The sequence below is a fragment of the Lissotriton vulgaris genome, chromosome 3_1 (assembly GCF_964263255.1).
Source record: "Lissotriton vulgaris chromosome 3_1, aLisVul1.2, whole genome shotgun sequence".
In the NCBI taxonomy this organism is placed as follows: domain Eukaryota; kingdom Metazoa; phylum Chordata; class Amphibia; order Caudata; family Salamandridae; genus Lissotriton; species Lissotriton vulgaris.
Window position 1 is genome coordinate 1,720,320,592 of NC_141689.1, and position 24,446 is coordinate 1,720,345,037.

General features: G+C 49.8%; 1 protein-coding gene across 1 annotated transcript in view; it reads left to right on the plus strand.

Moving 5' to 3' along the window:
• SCLT1 (sodium channel and clathrin linker 1) overlaps window positions 1-24,446 on the plus strand; it is a 511,633-nt gene that overhangs the window by 65,211 nt on the left and 421,976 nt on the right. The window contains exon 3 of the mRNA XM_086962162.1: window positions 7,532-7,604. Coding sequence (XP_086818288.1) covers window positions 7,532-7,604 — 73 coding nt within the window. The remainder of the gene's footprint in view (window positions 1-7,531; window positions 7,605-24,446) is intronic.

Here is a 24,446-nt window from a genome sequence, read left to right on the forward strand (position 1 = left end):
CTCCCTGCAATGGAGGTGGCTTTGGCCCAGAGGGGACTACCTGCTTAGATGTAATTGCCTTAGATGTTGATGCTGTGGCTGCCACATTTTTACTTTAGCACCCCACAGTAGCCACCCCTGCAGGTTTCGTCAAGGCTGTTTGTGCAGGGACTTCCTGGGGGTCCGCAATTATAGGTGTTTGGGGAGCTTTACTTTGATTTTTCTGGCCCCCTTTCCTTGATGTAATGCTATTACCCACAGCCTCTGGAGATTTACATTTATTAGCCAATATTTCAAGAGAGTGAGTGTTAAGTGAGATAAGATGTTCTAGTTGATCCAATTTTAGGTTAACTATTTGTGTTCTCTCTAAGAGGGGCAACAGAAGGGTTTTTACCAAATTCTCAATATTTGCCAATAGTTCCTCATTATTATTTGGACAAGAAAGAGTTCTATGTCCCACATCTCCTGAATAAGTTCCCTTTTGCCTGGCTGTATTTGCCAAGACTCTTGGTGCAGTTGTTTTAGCTAATTTAGCTCTACTTCCCTTCCTATGATTTCCCCCTCTCTTTCGTTTACTGGTTTGTATAACTACTGGGTCACAGTCTAAGACCTGGGGTTGAGTGGGAATAGACCCATTTGTGCTCAAATTACAATGTTGGGTACTATCCCCCGTAATACTTGATGATATACGGACTTCATCTGGGCAGTCCACTATATCTTCAACAGTGGATGTCTGGGAATCTGAAATTACTATAAGAGTTGGGGTGGCCTCCAAAGTATTTGCTATACTGTTTTCAGGAGTAGTTGTAGAACCAATTCGGCCCAAAGAAGATCGTTTCCCTGTTACTAAATCTAGTGACAGACGCTTTTCTGTAAGGGCAATTTCTTTTTCTAATATCCCCGTTGCCCGGATAATAAAATCATCTAAAGTTCCAGTTGCTTTCCCACTGTTTGTCTTTACAGTTACCTGCCTACCCTTCCCTGATCGTGTGGACATCATGTAGATATGTACAATACAATTAAAGGAATCAGAAGAGGCGCTAGGTCTATGGCTAAACAAATAACATTCCTAGTACCAATAAATGGGAGCAAATGCTTATAATCCACAAAATCTCGATGAAAGAGAGTGGGCCCGGCCCGACCTTGATCGTCCTTGGACGGCCCCGCCCTTGTCCCGGGCTTCTCCCGGGTCGCTCCCGCGCCGCGGGAATATCACTATACTTATATACGTAACCTGTCAAGGTAAGGGCTGGGCGTGGCTAGCAGGGAGAGCGGCCAGGTGACAGGAGGCGTGGTTGGCCGGGACTTCTGGGAATCGAAGTCCGGTCCCAGTTGCTCGCAGCCCTGCAGCACAGTGTTAGCCCAGTTCAGAGTCCCCACAAGGCAGAGAGCAGCGCAGCGGGACCCGCGGAGCGGGTACCGCAAGTTGTGAAGGAAAAACGGCTAGGAGAGCCCACACAAACTGCCAGCAAGATCCTTGGAGTGTCCCACGAAGTCCAGCGATGGCGAGGCTTTACCAGGTGAGAGCTGGGCGTGGCTAGCAGGGAGAGCGGCCAGGTGACAGGAGGCGTGGTTGGCCGGGACTTCTGGGAATCGAAGTCCGGTCCCTGTTGCTCGCAGCCCTGCAGCACGGTGTTAGCCCAGTTCAGAGTCCCCACGAAGCAGAGAGCAGCGCAGCGGGACCCGCGGAGCGGGTACCGCAAGTTGTGAAGGAAAAACGGCTAGGAGAGCCCACACAAACTGCCAGCAAGATCCTTGGAGTGTCCCACGAAGTCCAGCGATGGCGAGGCTTTGCCAGGTGAGAGCTGGGCGTGGCTAGCAGGGAGAGCGGCCAGGTGACAGGAGGCGTGGTTGGCCGGGACTTCTGGGAATCGAAGTCCGGTCCCAGTTGCTCGCAGCCCTGCAGCACGGTGTTAGCCCAGTTCAGAGTCCCCACGAGGCAGAGAGCAGCGCAGCGGGACCCGCGGAGCGGGTACCGCAAGTTGTGAAGGAAAAACGGCTAGGAGAGCCCACACAAACTGCCAGCAAGATCCTTGGAGTGTCCCACGAAGTCCAGCGATGGCGAGGCTTTACCAGGTGAGAGCTGGGCGTGGCTAGCAGGGAGCGCGGCCAGGTGACAGGAGGCGTGGTTGGCCGGGACTTCTGGGAATCGAAGTCCGGTCCCAGTTGCTCGCAGCCCTGCAGCACGGTGTTAGCCCAGCTCAGAGTCCCCACGAGGCAGAGAGCAGCGCAGCGGGACCCGCGGAGCGGGTACCGCAAGTTGTGAAGGAAAAACGGCTAGGAGAGCCCACACAAACTGCCAGCAAGATCCTTGGAGTGTCCCTGAACACATTAAACTGAACCCCCCTCCCTGCATGGCGGTGTCAGAACCTCCCGCCCGCCCGAACTTGCAGAGTGCCTATCGCCCACCCCTCAAATTTATGGGTGCATGTAACCAACCGGGCACCCGTCCCAAAAATTTAAGCAACTGGTAAACATACATTTTAGGCAAAGATAAGCATTAGGCACCAGTAAATAACCAAAACGCATTAGGTCCATTCTTGATGGGGTCTGGGAACAACCGATCAATAGCAGTTCGGACAGTGATAGGGTCCTGACCACAACTCAGTCCAGCGGTTAGTGGAGAGTTTCCCAACCCAAAATGTAAATAGCATACAAACCAGTCATGAAGACCCCCCAGTCACCGCTTCCAGTTCGCCCGGTAGCGTGCCTCTGTCGGATTCATCAGCGCCCTTCTCACCCCTCGTTCCACGGGCACAATTACCATTCCGGCCCACAGTGCGCTATCCATCCAACCAGTCCCAGGCCTCATCAGGGGTGACGAAGAACCAAACTTTCCCTTTCAATTCCACCCTCAGCTTGGCTGAGAAGAGCATGGCGTATTTCAGATCTTTCTTGCAAAGTGCCTTTTTTACGTCATGGAAGCTGCGGCTCTGTCTCTGCAATTTAAGGGTGAAGTCCAGAAAAAAGGTAACTTGACTGTTCTGGAAGTTAAGTGGGGGCGCCGATCTGGCTGTTAGAAGGATTATGTCTCTATCTCTGAAGGTAAAGACCCTAGCAGGCAAAGGCCGTGGAGGGGCACTTGGCTTTGGCCTCCCGCCCGGGACAAGATGCGCCCTTTCCACAGAGAAGAAGTTGGAGAGACCGCTCGGTTTGAGGTAAGTGTTGATCAGTTCCTCCACGAATAGGTCTGCTTCCGGCCCTTCAGCCCTCTCTGGGACCCCCAATATGTAGACATTATTGCGTCTAGACTGCCCTTCATAAACATCCAGCTGCGCTTCTAGCCTACTAGCTCGAGCCTGAAGGTCATCCATCCTGCGCTGCAGCTCAGAGGATTTCTTCGACCAAGATGCGCGCTTTGATTTCCACTTCTTTCAGTCCTGTGTTCATGGAGCGCATATCCCCCCGAATAAGAGAGACTTCAGAGGACACAGAGTCAATCCGTGACTCCAACGAAGTACAGACAGTCGAGATGGCCGTGAGAATGTCCTGTAGAGTAGATTCTCTCACCTCTTCTCCGAACTGCTGCTTCTTCATTGGGCCACTCCCACCATGCATGGGACAAGGCACCAGGGGCCTTGTCCCATGCATATTTATTCAGCTTAGCCTGGACCTCCGTTTTGGTACCACGACCCCCAGCCATGGCCAAACCGTCTGGATCCGAGTATGCTCTGGGGCAACTGGGAGTGGACCAGCTCAGCGCTTCCAGCGATCACTACCTAAAGTCGATGGAGCTTGTTAGATTTGGGGGTCTCTAGTTGGCAGACGTAGGTACCTTTGACCAAATAGGGACCCTTGTGTCTAGTCCGAGTAAGGGGGTACACACCTAAAATAACCCCTGTTCACCCCCTTGGAAGCTTGGCATGAGCAGACAGGCTTATCTCGGAGGCAGTATGTAAAGCATTTGTGAAAACATACAGTAACCCAGTGACAACACTACAGATGGACACCACACAAGTTGTAGTATAAAAATAAGTATTTTTATATAGACTTAACACAAGACCACAAACGACACAAATCCTCAATACTGTACTTTAAAATTGGTAGAATTAGCTTAGCTCTCTTAAGATGTAAAATGTGACACTTTGAGTTCAATGTATCTTCGGATGCGTAACGCTATACAACGAAAGTGTTGCAGGGAAGGTGATGTGTCGGTTCCTTAAACGCAAGAACAGTGATGCGTGGGGTCCCTACTGATGCTTAGGGGATGCCTCTGTTCTTCTCATCGTGGGAGGTGATGCGTCGGTTTCTTACTGCGCTTCCGTGGCGATGCGACCAGCAGCGCCGTGATGCGATGAAGATCCGGTGGAATGAAACACAGTGGCATCTTCTCCTTGATGTGACACAATGCATGCCCACCCGACGGCTGTGTGCGACTCAACGATTCTTCTGAGCCACGACAGGCCCTGCGACACGCTTCCCGGTGATGCAGCAACGTCTGATGCGACTTCGATCCTCTTCTCTGGCGATGCGAGGCACTTCGGCAACGATGCGACAGCAGCAGCAGCAACACGATTTCCCAGCGATGTGACGGCGGTGGTGACACACTTCTCCGATGAGGCCGCGGCGTCTGGTGCAACGTCTATCCTCTTCTCCGGCGATGCAAGGCGCTTTCGTGTTGTGAAGCGCCAGCAGTGGCGACACGCTTCTTCTTCGTGAGTCGCAATTCCAGCTCCTTGTGACACTCAGTCCCTCAGAAAGCCCAACACAACTACAGGCACTTCCAAAGAATTCTTGGGGAGCTGGTGGGTGAAGTCTGTTGTCCTTGAGACTTCAGCTGGAGGCAAGCTCTATCTCAAGCCCTCGGAGATACTTCACAAGTTGAATGAAAGTAGCACAATGTCCTTTCTCCTCTCTTTGGCAGTCAGGCAACTACTTTAGGCCAACCCCTCATGCTTAGGGATAGTTTCTCCTCAGTCTCTCTGGTTCCTCTCCTCAGCACAGGTTTTTTTCTTGTTTCCCAAAAATTATCTAAAGTTCTAGGGTCTGGGTCCCCTCCTTTATACTCATTTTCTCTATGTTCTCTGAAGGCGGAGAGGCCTTCGCCTAGTCCAAACCAGTTCTGGTCAGTCCTAGAGCACTTTGTTGACAAGACTGCTTATTTCCTATCACAGTGCAGGCCAGGGACATCAGATGCACCACGGGAGGTGGAGCCAGCATTGTGGAAGGAAGGCACAGCCCTATTCAGGTCCCAGGTGCAACTCCACCCTCCCATCTGCATGCAGATCTCTCTATTCAGCCCTGTACTGACTCACCCGAACTCATGGAATCCCCAGCCCCTGTCACTCAAACTCCAGACAAGGAATACACACCCTAGCAGAGGCAGGCTTGGATGGTTAGACAAGAAAATACCTACTTTCTAAAATTGGTATTTTGAAACACAGAATGTTAAAATCAACTTCACTAAAAGGTGTATTTTATCATTCTGAGTTCAGGCATACTAAACTCTAATTTCTACCTAGTTCCCTGAATCCGTTAGTATTAAAAGATGTAATAATCAAACTGCCCATTCTGGCCTATGGGGAACAGTGGAATGGTGGAAAATAAAAATGGCTGCAATTCACTGTTAAGACATGCCACACACACCAGGGCATGTCCTACCTTTTACCTACAATGCACCCTGCCATTCGGCCTACCATAGGGGTGACTAATATGCAGAAAAGGGAGGGTTTAGGGACTAGCAAGTGGGTGCACTTTCTGCAGAAAAGGGAAGGTTTAGGGACTGGCAAGGGGGTGCACTTTCCCAGTCAGCATGGCAGTACCAGACTGCACACAGGCTCTGCAATGGCAGCCCTGAGACACACTTTTACAGGCTGCTTCTGTGGGTGACACAACCAGTGCTGCAAGCCTTCCAGCAGCATTTGGTTTACACACCCTGGGCACACCCAGTGCACTGTACTAGGGTCTGACAAGTGAACCAAACCAACCAATCATGGAATCACTAATCCATACATCAATTTACACTTGTAATGTGGCACTGGACAGCAGTGGCACAGTGCCCAAAGCATCTATAACTAGCAAAAACACATGAGGCAACAGCAAACAAATGAAAGGGAGACCCATACCAAGGTGTCAGGTCTAACAGAGCTCCTACTGCAGGGCTATGGATAGGGATGGGACCCGGGGGCCTTATAGAAACAGGCAACTTGATCGAGTCGTTAAACCGAACCCCCAGGGACAAGGTGGTAAGTCCTTCTCTAGTCTGCAGAAAAACATCTCAACTGTCCGTAAGGAACCAGGCACGACAATTGCGTAGAGGTTGTAGTGGCAGCCGGGCTACAGCTCGCATTGGCTCTGTCTTGAGATCTCTCTAACTATTCAGAACATAAACTGTCCGCAAGGCCTCCTGGTCCCCCACCCCAGCGCGAATCCGTCACCTGCGCAGTGTCTGGTAATGACCGTTCCTGCATCCCGTGGCAGCATCCAGACCGAAACTGCAATCGGCCAGGCAGGTCGCCGGCGGGGCCTAGACTCCGAGGGACAACCAGGGACACGCTCCAGTGCAGTATAGTGATTTTAAAAACCAGTCGAAAGACGGATAAGTGGTTGGATTATTCAGGAATGGGCCCGCTCGGTCGGAGCCGCGTTAGGGAGTGGCCATTTCTCTCGACGGTTGGCCACGCCTCCTAACTACGATTTTATAAGCAGGATGAACAAAGGCATTTACAGTTTCTTACCTAAAGTGGTTTTGTCAATATACTATTGAAATATTTTAGGTCCATTAGAAAAGACCAATGTTTACTTTCTACTGCATTAATAGGTAATTTAGTAATGGAGCAATAGGTAGTTAGGGCATTAATTTTCCATTGAAGTTCTACTGGGGTATAATATCATTAAACCAAGTCATCGGCATACATTAAACATGAAATGTGCTGATTTCCAATTTTTGGTAAAAAAAAAAGGATTGGTGATTGAAATAAACATTGCGAAGTCTGTCATAAAAACCCTAAGAGGCAAAGTAGATTGTGCGCACGCCTGCCTCAACCCATTTTCAAATAGGATCTTTGGGGCAAGGGCTCCACCGCCATTTGGATCCACTGTTCCTGTAACAGATGAATAATATATTAGAGACCTTGGTAAATTCATATAATTACATTGATATGCGTCCACATGTCTGGTAATTAATGCATGCATGCATATTAGTCATCAGACTGCAGTGATCATTTTTTTTGCTTGTTTTACCAATGTTTTCCGCTTTCGCAAACAATATTTATTTTTATTTTTACTGTTGAGGTACAGCATTCCAAAAGCATTGTCAAACCTAACATTTTGGGCTGTCATTGAAAGGCAAGACCTTTTGGCACACAAGTGATTGTTGACACTGGTGATGATTTACATTTTGTTATTGGCTCCAAAAAAGGAAAATAAATAGATCATATTCCCTGTGCATGGGTATGCAAGTTAATTTTACTTTTTGTTATTACGGTCATATTCAGAAGGCTTAGATCCCCTACTGTTATAGCATCAAAAATAATCCCCTAAAAATAATAATGGTAACAAACATTTCCTGGACATTGAGTTGTTAATAATTGTGTTTGACATTTCATTTTAGCTTGTTGGCGCCCCTTATTGGTGAATACGAGAAGCACATGGAGGAGATGAGTAAGCAGCTGCAGTACTATCAGGTATAACCTTGAATGGAAAAGCAATTTTTTGTTGAAACAATGTTTTACTGACAATAATGTCGTGCAGTAAGACGTAAAGTGTATCCAATAACAGAGGAACAAAACAGATTAAATGTATTAGTAGTCACTCTAGGGCATATTTATGAGCCCCTTTGCATCGCTCTTGCACCACGCAACGTGGTACAAGAACGGCACAAATGATAAATGAGATTTATGGAGCCAGGCAAGGCCACCTTATATGGCTTCATAAATCTTGAGTAGTGTAACACTGCACAAATCGCTGTTTTGCATTACTCTGTGCCAGACAGGTATTTCCCTCGGAGTTGCTTGGGTGTTCCCCGTAACATCCATGGATTTTGACACATTTACAAGAACAGTTAAACCTGGAAAAGCGCCAAAGAGATATGCCTCCCCAGGAGAGGCATAACAAAGAGAAATAGCTTTATTTCTCCTAGTTTTTTCCTCTTTCTGTGTGTGCTGCATTCTGTAGCACACACAGAAAGCGGTAGCAGCCTCTCGTGGTTGTTTTTATCCAGGAATTATGCAGGAAGCTGTCCCTTCCTGCACAAAAACAACCCTGCATGCAAAGCAGGCATCCCTGCACCATGGTGCAAGGGTGTCTGTGTTGGTGCTAGGCAGCCCATTGTGCACCAGCACAGAGGAAAGGACAGGATTTCCGCCTTAAATTTGAATTTAAAAGAAATTTATAAAGCGCGCATGCACCATGCGGTTTCTTGGCGCTGGGGGATACTAGTGCCGGGAGTACAGAGGGCTAGGGAGAGAAGGCTTGCTGGAACAGAAAGGTTTTAAGAGCCCTACGAAATTCCATATAGGAGTTGGAAGATCTAATTGGGGGCGGAAGTGTGTTCCAGAAGGTGGGGGCGAGAACAGAGAATTTCGAACCACCGTATCTGCTTTTCTTGAAGCGGGGGATTGAAAGAAGGGATTTGGAAGAAGAGCGCATGTCTCTAGTGGGGCATTAGGCTTTAATAGCAGAGGAAATAAAGACAGGGGCCGTGCCTGCACGAGCCTGAAAAGTCAGGCAACCCAGCTTAAAAAGAGCCAGCTGTTTGATGGGTAACCAGTGTAGTGATTTGAGTAGGTGGGAGGAGTGGTGGAACTTGGGAAGGCCGTATACCAGGCGGGCGGCCTGGTTCTGCACTAGCTGGAGGCGCTGGAGGGCGTAAGCGGGAACCCCGTTGTATATAATGTTCCCATAATCAATCCGAGACAGGACCATCGCTATTAAAATCAGATTAAGTGCAGGAAGGGAAAAGAAACGGGAGATTTTCCGGATAATACGCAAAGTAAAAAAACAAGAAGAGACAACAGAACTAATGTGGGAGTGAAGTGTAAGGTGTTGGTTAAGCGTGATCCCAAGGGTTTTGACTGAGTGTGAAGGAGAGGGAGAGGGGTCAGGACCAACTCTGTCTTATCCGGGTTGAGTTTGAGGTGGTTAGAATTCATCCAATCCCGGATAAACAGCATGACCGATTGGAAGCTGTGAATGCCTGCTGAGGAAGGGGACAAATTAAAAATGAGTTGGAGGTCATCGGCGTAGTTATACACCGTGACCTCCATCTGCTGCAGGGCAAAAACAAGAGGGAAAATATAAAGGTTGAACAATATGGGGGAAAGGGAGGACCCCTGGGGGACGCCGCACTGCACCTTACGGGGGAGGGCAGAGAAGTCGGCCAAATGGACGGCCTGGGTACGGTCACTCAGGAAGGAGCTGAGCCAGGCCAATATTGGGCCCCCCATGCCCGCCGCCTTGACACGGGAAAGAAGAATAGAATGATCAACTGTGTCAAAGGCGGCGGACAAGTCAAGGAGGACAAGAGCCTGGGGAATGTTAGTGTCCAGCCCCTCCCTAAGCTGATCCATGACCGAAATGACCACCTTCTCGGTGGAATACCGAGGGCGAAAGCCCGCCTGGCAAGGTGCAAGATAACCGCTTTCCTCCACTAAGGAGCTGAGTACCTGAGTGACGTACGACTCCAGGACCTTTCCCAAAAAAGGAAGAATGGAGATGGGACGGTAGTTTGCCGGGGAAGCGGGGTCAGCCCCGGGTTTTTTTAAGATGGGGATGATGGTGGCGGTTTTGAAGGGGACAGGGACACGCCCATAGTGAGGGAATTGTTCAAGAGGGTAAGGGAAGGGGAAGGACAATCTGAAAAAATCTGGCGCAAAATGTGAGCTGGTCAAATGTCAGCAGGGGAGCCAGATTTGACACAGCTTAGAAAAGGGAGCAAAGATTCTCTGGTCAATAAAGGAATGTGAGTGAGAGCAGACCGATTGGAAAGCGGTTGGAGGTCGCTGAAAGTGGGGGAAGGGGGGAGAATATTGGCCTTGATGAGTGCGACTTTCTCAATGAAAAACTCATTGAGAGAGTCGCAGAGGTCCTGGGAAGGGGGAATGTTTGACGATGTCCTGTCCGATGAGGCCAGCTCACGAACAGTAGCAAAGATTTCTCTTGGCTGACTCTCAGCGGCCAGGATTCGCCCGGAGAAATATTTGGCCTTGGCGGTAAGAATATCTCTTTTGTATTCGCTAAGAGTAGAAGTATAGCGTTGCTTGCGAATGGGACAGTAGGCGAGCCTCCAGGCTCGCTCGGCTTGTCGCACCTCAAGTTTTTTGGCTTTGAGGCCAGAACTAAACCACTTGTTCGCATCATGAGCACATCTGACTGTGATGCGCTTCATGGGGGCTACTTGGTCGCAGGCCCTCGAGAGCCAGCGATCAAGGGTGGCTACTTGGGATGACACAGCCAAGCCAGCTAAGTCTGGGCAAGAAGTTGTCAACGAACCACACCGGGAAGGGATATCTACTCTACACCAGTTCCTTGCCCAGGTGTTTCTGGGAAAGAAGGGAGTTTTGGTAAGACTAAGGTCCCAAAAAAAAGAATTTAAGAAACGGTCGGAGCACATGCAAGGCATAACAGTGGGGGCAGAGACTGGGGTGTTTAAAGTCCAAATTTGGTCCAGGGTATGACCTCGAGAGTTGGTGGGGGTGTGAACCTGTGAAACAAAGTTAAGGCTAAGAAGAAGCTGGGTAAAATCTCTAGACATATTGTCTTCTGTGGGGTCATTGGGCCAAAAATTAAAATCTCCCAGAACTAAAACTGATGCATTGTTGATTACCAGAGTGGCTAGTAAGTCCTGGATAGCTGGGATAAAACAGGGGCTAGGCTGGGGTGGTCGGTAAACTAAGACACACGTAATGGGGGGCAGGAAAGAAGCAGAACGCACAACCAGGCAAATATGGTGTATTCCTGCCCTTTCCCAGTTAAGCTGCGCATCACGGTGACTTCCTGCACTGCACCACTTTTTCATAAATACGGCCCTCTGTTTCCAAACACTTTCCTCTTCTTAGTCTGTCCACGTTCTGCTGATGCTCCCAATGTGGCATTTGAATTTGGTGACAAAACTGTATTTAGAGCTCAATACTGATCTATTTTCCTGTTATAACGCACAAACCCTGGATTCAGAAGAGTTTTGTTACAGAGTGTTTCCCAGGCCTTGAAAGATGAGTCAATATGAAGCTATGTTTCCAATTCCAAATCGATTATTTTTTGGAGTTTACAAAATAATACTGGAAATTAGGTTGAATTAGTTGTATTGATTACGTATGCCGAGCAAAAACCGTGTACATTGTTCAGTGACTAATGTCCTATTCCCGTTTCACCTCTGATTAATGAGGGAGCACCCTTAGTCTTTAGGAACGTACTTTATTTGTTTACGTTAATTTGGATCATGGTGTCTTTTGTGTGAATCTCGTTTAAAACATTTCCCTTATTAGTGTTTTTTTTATAACTCACCGGGTAGGAAACCGGTCCACAAACTACGTTTTTGCCCAGCTCAAAACAGATGAAATAGTTAATCGCCAAGTCCATACACTTCCAGATGCACCCATAACTCATCGCCCCCTATGCCCAGGCGCTTCCAAATGGTAGTTCTTCACTCCACGTGAAAGTAGTTTCTGAGGTCGTGAACTATTTAGAATGTTTCAACTTCGGCACTCTAAATCTTTCTTTACATGTCGTTGGTGAGGCATTTCCTTAGGAATTTTTTTCACTCGGAGTTTACTTCTACAACATGGATCTATTCTTTTGTCAGTCTGTTGATCACCTGCGACATAGGTTTGTAACGGGGAACCACTCTGCTCTATTGAGTTTAGAACTTAGCTTGCCTGATAATGCACATACATCCGATCATATATATTTGGCCTAGTTACTTCCGTTGCACGCCCTTGTCAGTGTGTTTTTCACCGTGTGTAGACTAGCACCTGCTTGTCTCATGCCAAGTAGTTTTGTACTGTACGCATACTTTTGTCTGACTTTTTAAGCTGTTTTTCCCGCTCCTGGCATGCTTGGGTAAACTGTGCCACACAGCTCTGATTTCAACCATGCCTGACGTACAGTGAGTAGTTTGAAACAGATGGCTCACACTTCTCTGTGACTTGTCTAAGGATCAAATATCCAGTAGAAGCATGTGCTTTCGACATGGCTGTGACAATGGGATCTTTGTAAAACTGACTGGCAAGTATGCAGAAAAAAAGGAGATGCCATCCCCCATGAAACTTTTAGCTTTATTTTTAAGGGGAGGAATTTTAAGTTCCGTACAAGTGCTTGGAACTGGGAGCCTCAGATTTGAGTTTCTTTTATGTTAAACAACAGTGTTCCATTGCACACCCAATGCTTAATTTGAGCTGGAGGGGGGCCACTGACACTTATTTTTGGGGATCTGCACTTATTTTCCCGCATCAGTTTACACATTGAACAAGAGAGAAAAAAACACTCAAAGCGGAAAGAGGATGGAAGACAAATACGAATAAACACTTAATAAAGGGATAAACCAGGACCCGCAAGAGTGAGAAAAAAGAGACAGGGAGTGTCTCTGTTAGTGGATTGAAGAGGCTGAAGTGAATTGATCCTACACAGATTTGGTATCTGACTTCCTGGCATGTAATTGCCTCAACCGCAAGCTTCCAGACAGAGCTCTGGGCACTGGCACTCATTCATTTCCAAATTTAGGACTGTCCTTACTTCAGGCCTCAAACCTTAGGCCAGTACAGGTTTACTACAATTTCTACCTCAAAAGACTAGTTCCATAAAATATAGCATCTACACCTACAGGTCTCTGACAATTATTTTATTATTTGTTTTGCTAGGAAAGGTATTACAAGGAACCCAAGCATAAGCAAGAGGCTACTGAATGGTTGAGAGGCATGTACACCCATGTGTCTCTGAATCATGTTCTTCTTTTAGTTGCTTGCCCTTACCAATTTTTGACTGGTGGGTATTTCTGCCACCTCTGAACCAAGTGAACCAGGACATGCTCGTCTTACACTCTGCATATTTCTTATGCTGGGCCCTAAGCCAGATATTTTTTTAGATTTCTGTGCTGCTTTTTTACTCTATCGATTTTTTTTTCAGCTTCATTAGTTTATGTCACAAAACACCAGTGTTCTATTTCACATATATGTCCTAATATAGGCATGGTTTGAAAAGCCCTATTATATGGACATAATCTTTCAGCTACATTAGTTCCCCATTCTCCACAATAACGGGCGCTGAGGGCTGAACCTTATCTAGACTGTGGTTTGGGTACAGAAGGAGGGTTTTTACCAAACAATGGTCTCCTATACCATCTTCGATGTGCTCATCCAGTATGATTAAATATTCATAAGAGTTCTAGGAAACCAGACAGGGGCTAAAATCCACCTGCATAAACATCTACGTAAACGGTTCATCCCATACGTCATCTTCATACCCAACAATAGCTAACACAAGAGACAAAGGGACTCTATACTTTTCTGTATAAATACAGCACCTCTTGCTATCAGTAGTTACAGGGAACCGAGACTTCCAGGCCGACACACTGACCAGAGACGCTGTGACTCCTGTATGCAGTCGCTCCAGCTGACCGTGGTCTAAACATTCCTTGCGGGGTGTCCAACTCGAGACCAGGATGAGGTCCCACACTCTTATTATTCAGGTAATGGGGTTTGACTAAATCCTAGCAGGATTCTTGGCTTCTTCTGCACCTACACACATGCTAGGTACGTTTGGGTGCATCTAGATAGGCATCGTAGGAGTATGTGCTTTATTTTATAAATGCATTTTATATTCATGTATCTGTTCATGGCTATTACAAAATGGTAGAACTGTAATATCCCTTTGTATTCACTGTACTGCTGATCATATATCTCTGCTACTGTTTAACAGATGCTGCAGCAGCACATGTATTGTATTCTAGAAGAACAACTGTACAATAACTTCTTATTGTAAACACGCTCGACTGTTTCTTCTGTGTAACTATCTAAGACCAAATGAGCAAGCACGAGTGACTAAGCGAAAAGTAGTACATTGTTTCCACAAGTCTGAGAATCAGGGTTGTAGTGTTCTGAGTTTGCCAAAAACTAATCTGTCTGATAAAAAGGAGATTCTAGGTGCACTATGAGCTAGCTAATGTAAACAGGCTAACATAAACAGTAAGGGTGCTCAGAATCAGTCTGCCACCTGGCATACAGTGTATGTTATCCAAAAGCGCAGATCCTGCACGGGTACTATAGGAACTACACTACACCAGCTTTAATCCACATGCACCTGCCATTGAATCTTACCAGCAGCTGACCCACACACCCTCTGTACCTCATAGTTTGGAAATAGTCATTTGATGGTACTATAAGTAGGAGGTTCCACTCGAGCTACCTGGCTTGCCTGCTGTGCAAGGTGCTCCTGTCCCTAGATTTCTTCAGAAAGAAGACGATGGAGATAAGTACAGAGTCTTTTGTAACAAGTGGCACATATACCTGCTCAGAAAGTGAGCGTACCTGGTCACAAGACTGTTTTTCTCTCCCTACCATGCTGCTAGTTTGAACAGTACCCCTTTTAACAGTCTAATTGAAGCTCCAAGGAGATGAGGTACTTTGGAGGACCAAGCCATCACCTGCTTCAGTGATTCTGTTGTATTGTAGAGCTCTTCATCTTGGCATGAATGCCCCAAGCCACCTTTGTGCCCAAAGATTAAGCTAGTCTCTCTTTCCGGGCAGTCCTACAGGTCATAGCACCAAGAAGTCTGACCAGGCTCTGTCTACAGGTGCCGTTCAGGGGACAAAGCCTCACTGCACTCCAGTTTCCCCAAAGGCTTTAGCTGAGGATTCAAGACCAGCACCTTCATGCAGTCTGTGCCACAGTAATAGCTAATCAGGTTTTGCCATATTTTGTGTCTTTGGCAGCCTCCTTGGTTGAGCCTAGTTTCCACACTGTGCAGGTAGCAGTTGAAAAGACAATCCTCACCCAGTCTGTGATCGGCATAAAGAGGCCTATAGAAGTGGGAGTACCAGCTCCTATTGAGCTAGCTGGTCTGGATGCTAAGCTCTTCTATTCCTAGTGGCTGGTCGTCCTGACACTGGGGGCACACCAAATCAATGTTTGTCCCCACCTCTTTCTCTGTTTGTACATATACTAGAAGAACAACAGTAGTCTCTGGTTTTCCTTGCGTTTGGGCGTGCATTCTCTTCAGGGTCACCACAAAAACCTTTTGCCTTCACCTCTCCTGTTTCCTGAAATTCGATTTTGTTGGCCTTGGGACTCTGTGCACTTTACCAATATTAACCAGTGCTAAAGTGATTGTGCTCACTCCTTTATACTTAATAAATTTGGCTTAAACACATTTGGCAGTTTTAATTTACTTGTAAGCCACTAGTAATTTGGTACAACATGTACCCAGGGCCTGTATATTAAATTATGGTAGTGGGCCTGCAGCACTAAATAGCCCACTTAAGTAGTCCTTTAAAAGATGTCTCAGGGGGGCGTGGCCAAGATGGCGACCGCGACAGTCGCTTGTCCGTGAGGCTCTTGGCCACGGCCCCAGTTCTGACCCATATACTGCCCTAGGAGACCTCCCTGCACAGCCCACGTGGAGTCCCGAGTCAGCAGGCGCTGTATCCTGACCACCCGGACCGCCGGTCTGCAGCGGCGGCCATCGGAGCAGGTGCTGGACGCGCCCCCACCTTTGGAGCGGACGGACACAGAGGGCACAAAACCGTTTCTAGCGGCCGGCCGGGGCTGGACTCAGCGGGACAGCGTGAATCCAAGGTGCCTGAATGGGCGGCGCCAACAGAGCGGCTGCCCCGGAGCCAGAGGTGAGCAGAGGAGTGAGCGCTCCCAGTCGGGATCGGATCGGAGCTGACCCCCGGCACGCAAAATCGAGGCCAAGGCGGCTGGAGGCGGCGACAGCGGTCCCCGCGCCCAGCGCCCAGTGAGCCCAGGAGAGACGCCGTCAGGGTCCCCCGCCAGGTTTTCCGGAACTACCCTTGGGGCTCTGTGAGCAGTTGCCTTCGCTAGCGGGGCCCAGGGGAAAGAGAGCCGAAGACAGCGTCCGAAGATAGTGGCTAGCCGGAAGCGCCCCGCACCCTTGGGGCGGACAGACACTGAGGGCGCGAAACCTTTCCCGGCAGCGGGCCGAGGCTGGACTCGACGGGACAAAGTGAATCCAAGGTACCTGGATCGGCAGCGCCACCAGAGCGGTCGCCCCGGAGCCAGAGGTGAGCGGAGGGGTAAGCGCTCCCAGTCGGGATCGGGCGGACCCTTGGCACGCAAAATCGAGGCCCAGGCTTCGGGGCCTACCCCTGGAGGCGGCGACTGCGGTCCCCGCGGCCAGCGCCCAGTGAGCCCAGGAGAGACACAGTCAGGGTCCCCCGCCAGGCTTTCCAGAACTACCTTTGGGTCTCTATGAACAGTTGCCTTCGCTAGCGGGGCCCAGGGGAAAGCGAACCGAAGACAGCATCCGAAGACAGTGGCTGGCTGAGACCAGGGATCCCGGCAGCACTCGAGGCCCAGGCTCACAGGCCTACTTCCGACGGACTGCTGCTGGTGCTCGCCTCGAGGTGGATCTCGTGGGCATCGCGACCCTCGCCTGCGAGGCGTGCCTCTGCAGTCGGTGCTCAGACGCTGCCCCGCTGCCCGGGGTCCTGTCTCAGCTTCACGGGGGTGCCTCCCCACATCTGCGGCGACCACCGGCAACGGCGCGGACACACGACAACGGTGGATGCATGGCGGCCAGGAGACACCCGCCCGGACGCTGAGAATTGGAGGGCACCGAGGCCTCACGGGGAGACGGTTGGCTCGCGTCGCAACGGACTCCGGTGCACAAAGGTAAACGGAGTGTGGTGTCCCCATAGAAGCCGCCCATAGCAAAACACTTTGTGGCGAGGACCCCGAATAGCCATGTCGACCATGCCGCAAGGGTGGCCGCACAATCACAGACATGCTGACCAAAGAGGCCACTAAAGGGGAGAAAAGCCCATCCAGCAATGCAGCAGCCAAAGACGCCACAAGGCCGGATGACGAGCAGTCCCCCATAACTAAAGCATTTCTGGAGTCCTTATTTAACTCCCTACGTGAGGACTTCCAAGCCCTGAAACAGGACATGGCGAGCGAACACCAAGAGCTCCGCCGGGAGGTGGATGGGCTGAGAGAGCGGGTAGCCGCCGTTGAAGAAGCCGGCCTAACATGGAGCGAAAAGGTGACACACCTTCAGCAAGAAGTCCTACGCTTACAGGAGCAACAGGTGGATCTACAGGCCCACGCGGAGGACCTTGAAAATCGCTCCCTAAGAAACAACATCAGGGTCCGTGGTGTACCATCTAAAGAGGAAGGGAACGACATCACCTCGTACTTCCAGGGCCTGTTCAGGGACATCCTGGGAGAGGGCGAGGATTTAATAATTCGCATTGACAGAGCGCACAGAGTAGGATTGGCGCGCAGAGTGCCCGCTCCCCCACCGGACATTCTGGCGTTCCTACCTGACTTTCCATTGAAGGAGCGCATAATGAAAGAGGCTGTCAGAAACAACCCCTCCGATACCAGGGACACTCGGTGGCTCTCTATCAGGACCTTCCGCCATCACCCTGCAGAAGAGGAAGGCCTTCGGGATCGCAACCGCGTTTCTCCGCGACAAAGGTATCCCATACTCATGGGGGCACCCCTTTAGACTGGCGTTTAAGTGGAATGAGGTCTTACAGCAGCTTCGGTCCTTAAGAGACACATGTGCCTTGCTGGGGATTAACAAGACCGAAGACGCAACCGAGAGCGACGACGCTGGAGGGCCCTCGCGGGAGAGGTCCCCACACACCACCGAGACTGGCTGGCAACGAGTGCGACGTAGACGGTCTACTAGGGTGCCGCTCAAACCGTACCCGACCACGATGGCGCAGGAACAGGGGGGTATCCTCCTTGTCTACCGTTTCTTGATTTTCCTTTTGCTTTCCCATGCCTTGCGCAGAGACAAGCAGACTCTACTACTCCCCTATGGCGCCTCTTAGATTGAACATCCTCTCTCTGAATGTGAGGGGACTGAATAACCCCATCAAACGTCAGGCGATACTTTACCTCTTAGAGCACTCCACAGCGGACATCTGCCTCCTACAGGAGACGCACTTGCTGCCAAAGGATCACCACCGACTTAAATCCCGGGCCTTCGCCCTGCAGTTTTTTTCATCCGCACCTAAGAAGGTAGCAGGGGTGATGATTCTGGTGTCCAAGTCCTTTAGGGGTCAAGTTCTGCAGAGGGAGGCGGAGATCAAGGGCAGGTTGCTGATACATCGCTTTCTGATAGCTGGGCGGACACTTTTAGTGGGCACCATTTACGCGCCTAATGAGGGTCAGGAAAACTTCCTACATACGGCCTTAGAGACAGCCACAGCAAACACTCAACCACACCTGCTACTAGGGGGCGACCTCAATCTAGTATTCCATAACACAGCGGATCGTTCATGCCAACGCTCGGGGCAGTTGGGATCTCTCTCCACAGAGGGCCACGCTCATCTCTCGAACCTTGGCCTGGTCCGAGAGACACTTCCACCCACACTCCACGGCATACACCTACTTCTCGGCGGCGCATAAATCATATGCTAGGCTTGACTATTTCCTCTGCTCCTCACAGTTGGTGCTCCGAGTACAAGATGTTGATATACTCCCGACCTCCCTGTCGGATCACTCCCCGGTGATGGCCACTTTCCTCCTCCCGGATGTGCCTGCCCCGCCCCGACATTGGCGCCTGCGGGATGCCTTGCTCCAAAGCCCTACAGTGGTGGAGAGGATTAAAGACGCCATCACCCAATTCTTAACTCACTATGCCAACACGGATACCACTAAGGCCACGCAATCGGCTGCGCTTAAAGCAGTATTACGGGGAGAGTTCATCTCTATCGCCACAGCCAACAACAGGGAACGCGCCCAGAAAAGAGCCGAAATTTCCCAACAGGTAGCGGAGTTGGAGCAGATGCACCAACGAACGGGGGCAGCCCGTGCATGGCGCCAGCTCTGTGCGGAGAGGAAGTTGCTGGCGGCGCTGGACAAAGATGTGGCAGAATATGCAGCTCTCCGCCTCCGACATGCATACTATAGTGGGGGCGACCGCTGTGGGAAGCTCTTGGCGAGCAAACTGAGAGAACAACGCCAAAGGCAGGGCGTTAAAGCCATACAGACCAATCAGGGAGACCTTGCTGTCGCCGGCGCTGACATAGCCGCGGCCTTTGTGGACTTTTATGAAACCCTATATGCAGCTGATTTGCTTGACCTCCAGACTGGTCGTGCATACCTCGGAGGCACAACCCTCCCGTCCTTGAACGAGGCGCAAGAGGAAGTTCCTAGATCGGCCCATTGGCCTGGAGGAAGTGATTTCGGCGATATCCCGCCTCAAACTGGGGAAATCACCTGGCCCAGATGGCTACTCAGCGGCCTTTTATAAAACGCTCTGCCACCAGGTTGCCCCGCTACTGCGGGATCTCTTTAACACCTTCAGCCAACCCAGTGCCATCCCGGAGGACCTTCTGGAGGCGGCGATAACGGTTATACCCAAGCCTGGCCGTGATCCCACACGCTGTAGTTCCTACAGGCCGATATCCCTTTTAAACCTGGACCTCAAGCTCTACACGGGCCTCCTCGCGGGTAGGTTGGCACCATATATGAAGCAGCTGGTGGAGCCAGACCAGGCTTGTTTCATCCCCCAAAGGCAGACCAGCAATAATACCAAATGAGTCCTCCACCTCATCGAGGCGGGGTCGCGGACGAGGCCAGACTGTATGCTGCTTACCATCGATGCCGAAAAGGCCTTTGATAGGGTTTACTGGCCCTATCTGGAACTGGTGCTCCAACCCTTTGGGGTGAGTGAGGCTCTCCGCAATCGCATATTGAACTGCTATCGCCAGCCCAACGCTACGGTACGTGTCAATGGACACACCTTCCCGCGCTTCCCAATCCGCAGGGGCACCAGGCAAGGGTGCCCTCTCTCCCCTATCATTTTTGCCTTGTATATGGAGCCACTAGCGCAACGGGTCAGGCAACATTCCCTCATCAAAGGCAATCCCTTTGGCGGCGATGTGCATAAAATCAGCCCGTACACGAACGATATCCTTCTTTCCCTTACAGAACCGATGCAGTCGCTCCGAGCACTTTTTATCGAACTCCACGCCTTTGCAATGGCCTCGGGGTTTAAGATCAATGTGGGAAAATCGGAAGCCTTGAACATCTCCTCGTCGCCAGAGACTCTCATCGAAGGCCAAGGCAAGTTCGATATGCAATGGTCAAAGACTACCATCCCCTATCTGGGAGTTCTTCTGGCCCCAACCGTCCAGGCCACCGCGGAGGCGAACTACGCCAGGCTCAGTTCGCGTCTTAGCGACGAACTCCGGAGGTGGAAACATCATTCGCTCTCCTGGCTGGGGCGAATAGCAGCCACTAAGATGACTCTGCTGCCACAAATCCTTTACCTGTTCCAGACTCTCCCTCTGCGCCCCCCCCCTGCAGCCTGGCTCCAACGGACACAGTCTGACCTGGCGCGCTTTATCTGGAACGGTCGCCGTCCACGCTTCAAGCATGCAATTGCGATTCTTCCGCCTGCCCATGGTGGGGTTGGTGTGCCTGACCTCTCTCTATATTATCAAGCGACACAACTCCGCTCTTTGGTGGAGTGGTTCCAGCCGGAATCGGGCAAGCATTGGCTCTTTCAAGACCAAGCTGTGGCGGGCAGGCCCCTACAGGGGGGTTCCATTCCTCCCCAGATGCCATCGCCCCCCCAATTTATATGCATCGCAGATTACAAGCACTGTCCTGGATGTATGGGATCGGGTGGTGGTCTGGCACGTACTCACCTCGTTTCCCTCCCCGATGACCCCGCTCTTCGATAATCCCGATTTTTCCCCGGGACTGGACCTCAGGGCATTTGTAGCCTGGAGACGTTCGCCCTGCAGAGACCTGGGACATATGTTCGACTTAAACGGTATCCTCTCCTTTCAACGGGTGAAGGAGGACTATGGTATACCGGAGGCTGATCGCCTACCCTATCTGCAGGTCCGACATTGGGCTCTGCAGCCGGACGTCAGGCCGGGCGCGCAACGTTTTCTCACCCCGTATGAAAAGTGGCTGCTTACCCGCACCTCTGATAAGAAGCTGATCTCCGACTTGTACCAGAAGCTCCTCCTCACAAACATATATACACATAACGCAGGAAGAAACAGGTGGGAGCGGGACCTGGGGAGACCACTCACGCACAAAGAATGGGGCGGCATATACCATAGGGCCAGACACTCGGCTTACCACGCGGGTCTTACTGAAACCCTGACCAAAGTGGCCACTTATTGGTACCATACACCTGAACGCCTACATCAATGGGACCCCCGCATAAGTGACCGCTGCTGGAGAGGGTGCGGGGGGCTTGGCACATTGGAGCACTTACTTTGGAGTTGTGACCGGTTGCAACCCTACTGGAGTCTGATTTTAGATGACATAGACTCACATTTAGATACTCAGCTCCCTAGATTCCCCGCTTACATTCGGTTAGGACTCCCCAAGCTCTGATGTACCCCTTGAAGTCTAGGAGAGGGAGGCTTATAGCGATCGCACTAGGGCCAGCTTTGCAAAACATCCTGGCACATTGGAGGACCACAAACCCCACCCCCCCCCTCACCCCCCCACCCCCCTCCCCCATACTGATTGGCTGCACCGGCTTTGGATGGTTTTGGGGATGGAGAAGCTGTCCTTAGCGAAGGCGGGAAAGGGAGAGGATTTTGCGGATCTGTGGCGACCATTCCTCACTTTGCTCACGGGGGAGTTTAGGGAATTGAGCTGCCCTCGCTGCTTGCGATTACTGCGCCTAGCAGACACTCCGATCAAGGAGCCGAAAGCCCCAACACGCAGGCGCAAGACGCAGGATTCCTTACCAGCTTACTGCCTTCCATTGGTGGCGTGGTGATGCCCATTTTCCCTTTCTTTTGCTTTGTGGACAAGGAGGAGGGGGAGAGGGTTGGGTCAGACGATATTTCCCCTTTGCAGTGACCCACTTGTCTGACGTTGTCAGTATTCTCTCTGCTGCACACCCTTGATTGGGTCGTACAGGAAGAGCCTGACATTATTTCATCTGATGGGGAAGTGTGGTCTGTATGTTTTTCCTGTTTTGAAAATCCAATAAAAGATTTAAACCATAAAAGATGTCTCAGGTCTGCCATTGCAGCCTATGTGGAGTTTTAAGCTGCCAAGTCGACCTGGCAAAATAAACCTTTTGCCAGGCTTAAACCTCCCTTTATAGTGCATACAAGTTACCCATACGGTAGGCTCCAAGCAGCCGATCGGGCAGGATGCAGTGTAGTAAAGAAAATGGACATATACTTTTCATTTTTACTGTCTTGGTATGGCGAAACTTCACTAATGGTAAAATTGGATTTTACATCAGACCTGAAACTGCTACATTTAGAAATTAGTCATTTTCTTTTTTTTGTAAATTTTTTTATTGAACAAGCTCAAGATAAAGTAAATAGGTTCATAGTTATGCATGCAATTGTGACACAATAACTCAGTGGTACATTTATTAGGTGCTTGGGAACTGATCTGTGCCTTCAAGACACTTGAAGGTCCATAACGAGGGCTTATGTCCATAGCACGGAGTTCACACATATATATCCAAAAGGCAGATTTGCTATATTTATGGCACACTTTTTGGGCGTCTCATCTCCCACTGTACTTGCGCCATTGCGACCTAATCTTCGCCCATTTCTTGTTGCAGCCCCTACTTTTGTATACAGTTTCTTCTGCTCGCTTGCACCAATCCAAATCTTTTTCCCTTTCATTTACCAATGGTGGCTGAGGTGCTCCCCAGCGTCTGGCAGTGTTTCCCTTTGCAATGCCAGTCGCCAATGTCAACCAAATATTGGTGTGTCTGGGTCTTTCGGTTTCCACCTTAATAAATAGGAGAACCCCCTTTGCCTCTATTGGGACCTCCACATTGGATAAATCTGGCATTTTCTTGTCCTAACTGTTTGGCGCATGCAGCCTGTGTCCTGGTTCACGTGACTATGAATAAAGTGGTTGTTGTGTTTTGATCCGATACAGTGACACGGTGGGAGACTAGATGTTGGTAGGATGAGCCATTTTGCCAGAATGAGAGAGGCAAAGCTGTTCCCTGTCTCACTACATTTCAAAGGAGCTGCCTCAGTACACTCACAAAGACCTTCACACCAGTCTTTTGTCACTCTAGACCTCTTGGAGCCTGTACAGGGATGAAGAAAATTCCAGAACCAGCTGTTGGGGGTGATTCTAGAAGTTTTATCTACTTCAAAGTTGGCCCCAGAAATAAAAAGAGGCCACTCAGACCTACTCTTCAGTTCAATCCGGGAACTGCAGAGCACACTAAAAAGGCCTGCCCTGTACTTCAGAAGACTGCCCTGCTGGTTGAGGCCTGCTTTGTACCTCGTAGGACTGCCTTGCTGCTACCAGAGGACTGCCTTGCTGTTTGAACCCAGGACTACCAGAGTGACTCCAAGATCTTGTTGGCTAGTCTCCTGTTCTGGGAGACAGGGACACAAAAGCCCCAACATCTTGAACCCTGTACCTGGGCCCTGCCTGAAGTGAGTCCCGCCCTCCAAGTAGTGCCCACCCAAACCTGTTCCCTTGGTGCTAAAGTTACCCAAACAGCCAAAAAAACAAAACTTTGGAATTAAAGAAATTTCAACAAAATAGTGTACTGAGATCCGACAGTAGACTGGGAACTACCTGCTCCGCGATCCACCTATGGTGCATTGCTGCTTAGCCTGAATTTGTGGTAGATCCCACTACTTTCTTCTCCACAACAGTACATCCTGTTCAGCAGCTTCTCGCAGAACAAGTATGTGGCCATGTGTATCCTTCGTCAGCTGCAGTCTGCAGCTACCTCCCGCTACCTCCCGCTAGAGCTTTTAGACTATCAAAAAATATCACAAAGTCCGAAATCTTCATTGCAACTTTTTCCAGTGGCTCCCTGACACCAACACCTCCTTCTTGGACACCACCGGCTGCCTTGCCCTGCTGAAATTTACCTTCTCTTACATTTTTCTTCAAACATTCCGAAGGTAAGCCACGACTGGCCCAAATCTACCTTGTGTATCTAAACTGCACTTCATCGTGGTCGCTATAACTTTTGACTTCACCTCGGTCTTCTGCGACTAGATGCCTGTGGTTGATACTTTGAGTTTTTTAGGCTCCATATGTTACTGAAAACTTTAAAAAATCATTACTCAGGATCAGCTGATTGGGTTTCTATCATTTTGGTGTCACATTTTTTATTACAGTTTACTCTTTTTCTAAATTGGTGTGGGATTTTTCTTGTGTTGTTTTTTTAAAAACTTTATTCTGGTTTGTGTGCTGTATAAATACTTAACACAGTGCCTCTAAGTTAACCCTGAGCATTAAGCACAGGATAATTGACTGACTTTTCTGGTTCACCCTGACAAGGTTGTGGTTGTTGCTTGAGAAGGGCTTTCACCTCCCTCAATCAAAACCCCAATTTTCATCACCTGCGCAACAGC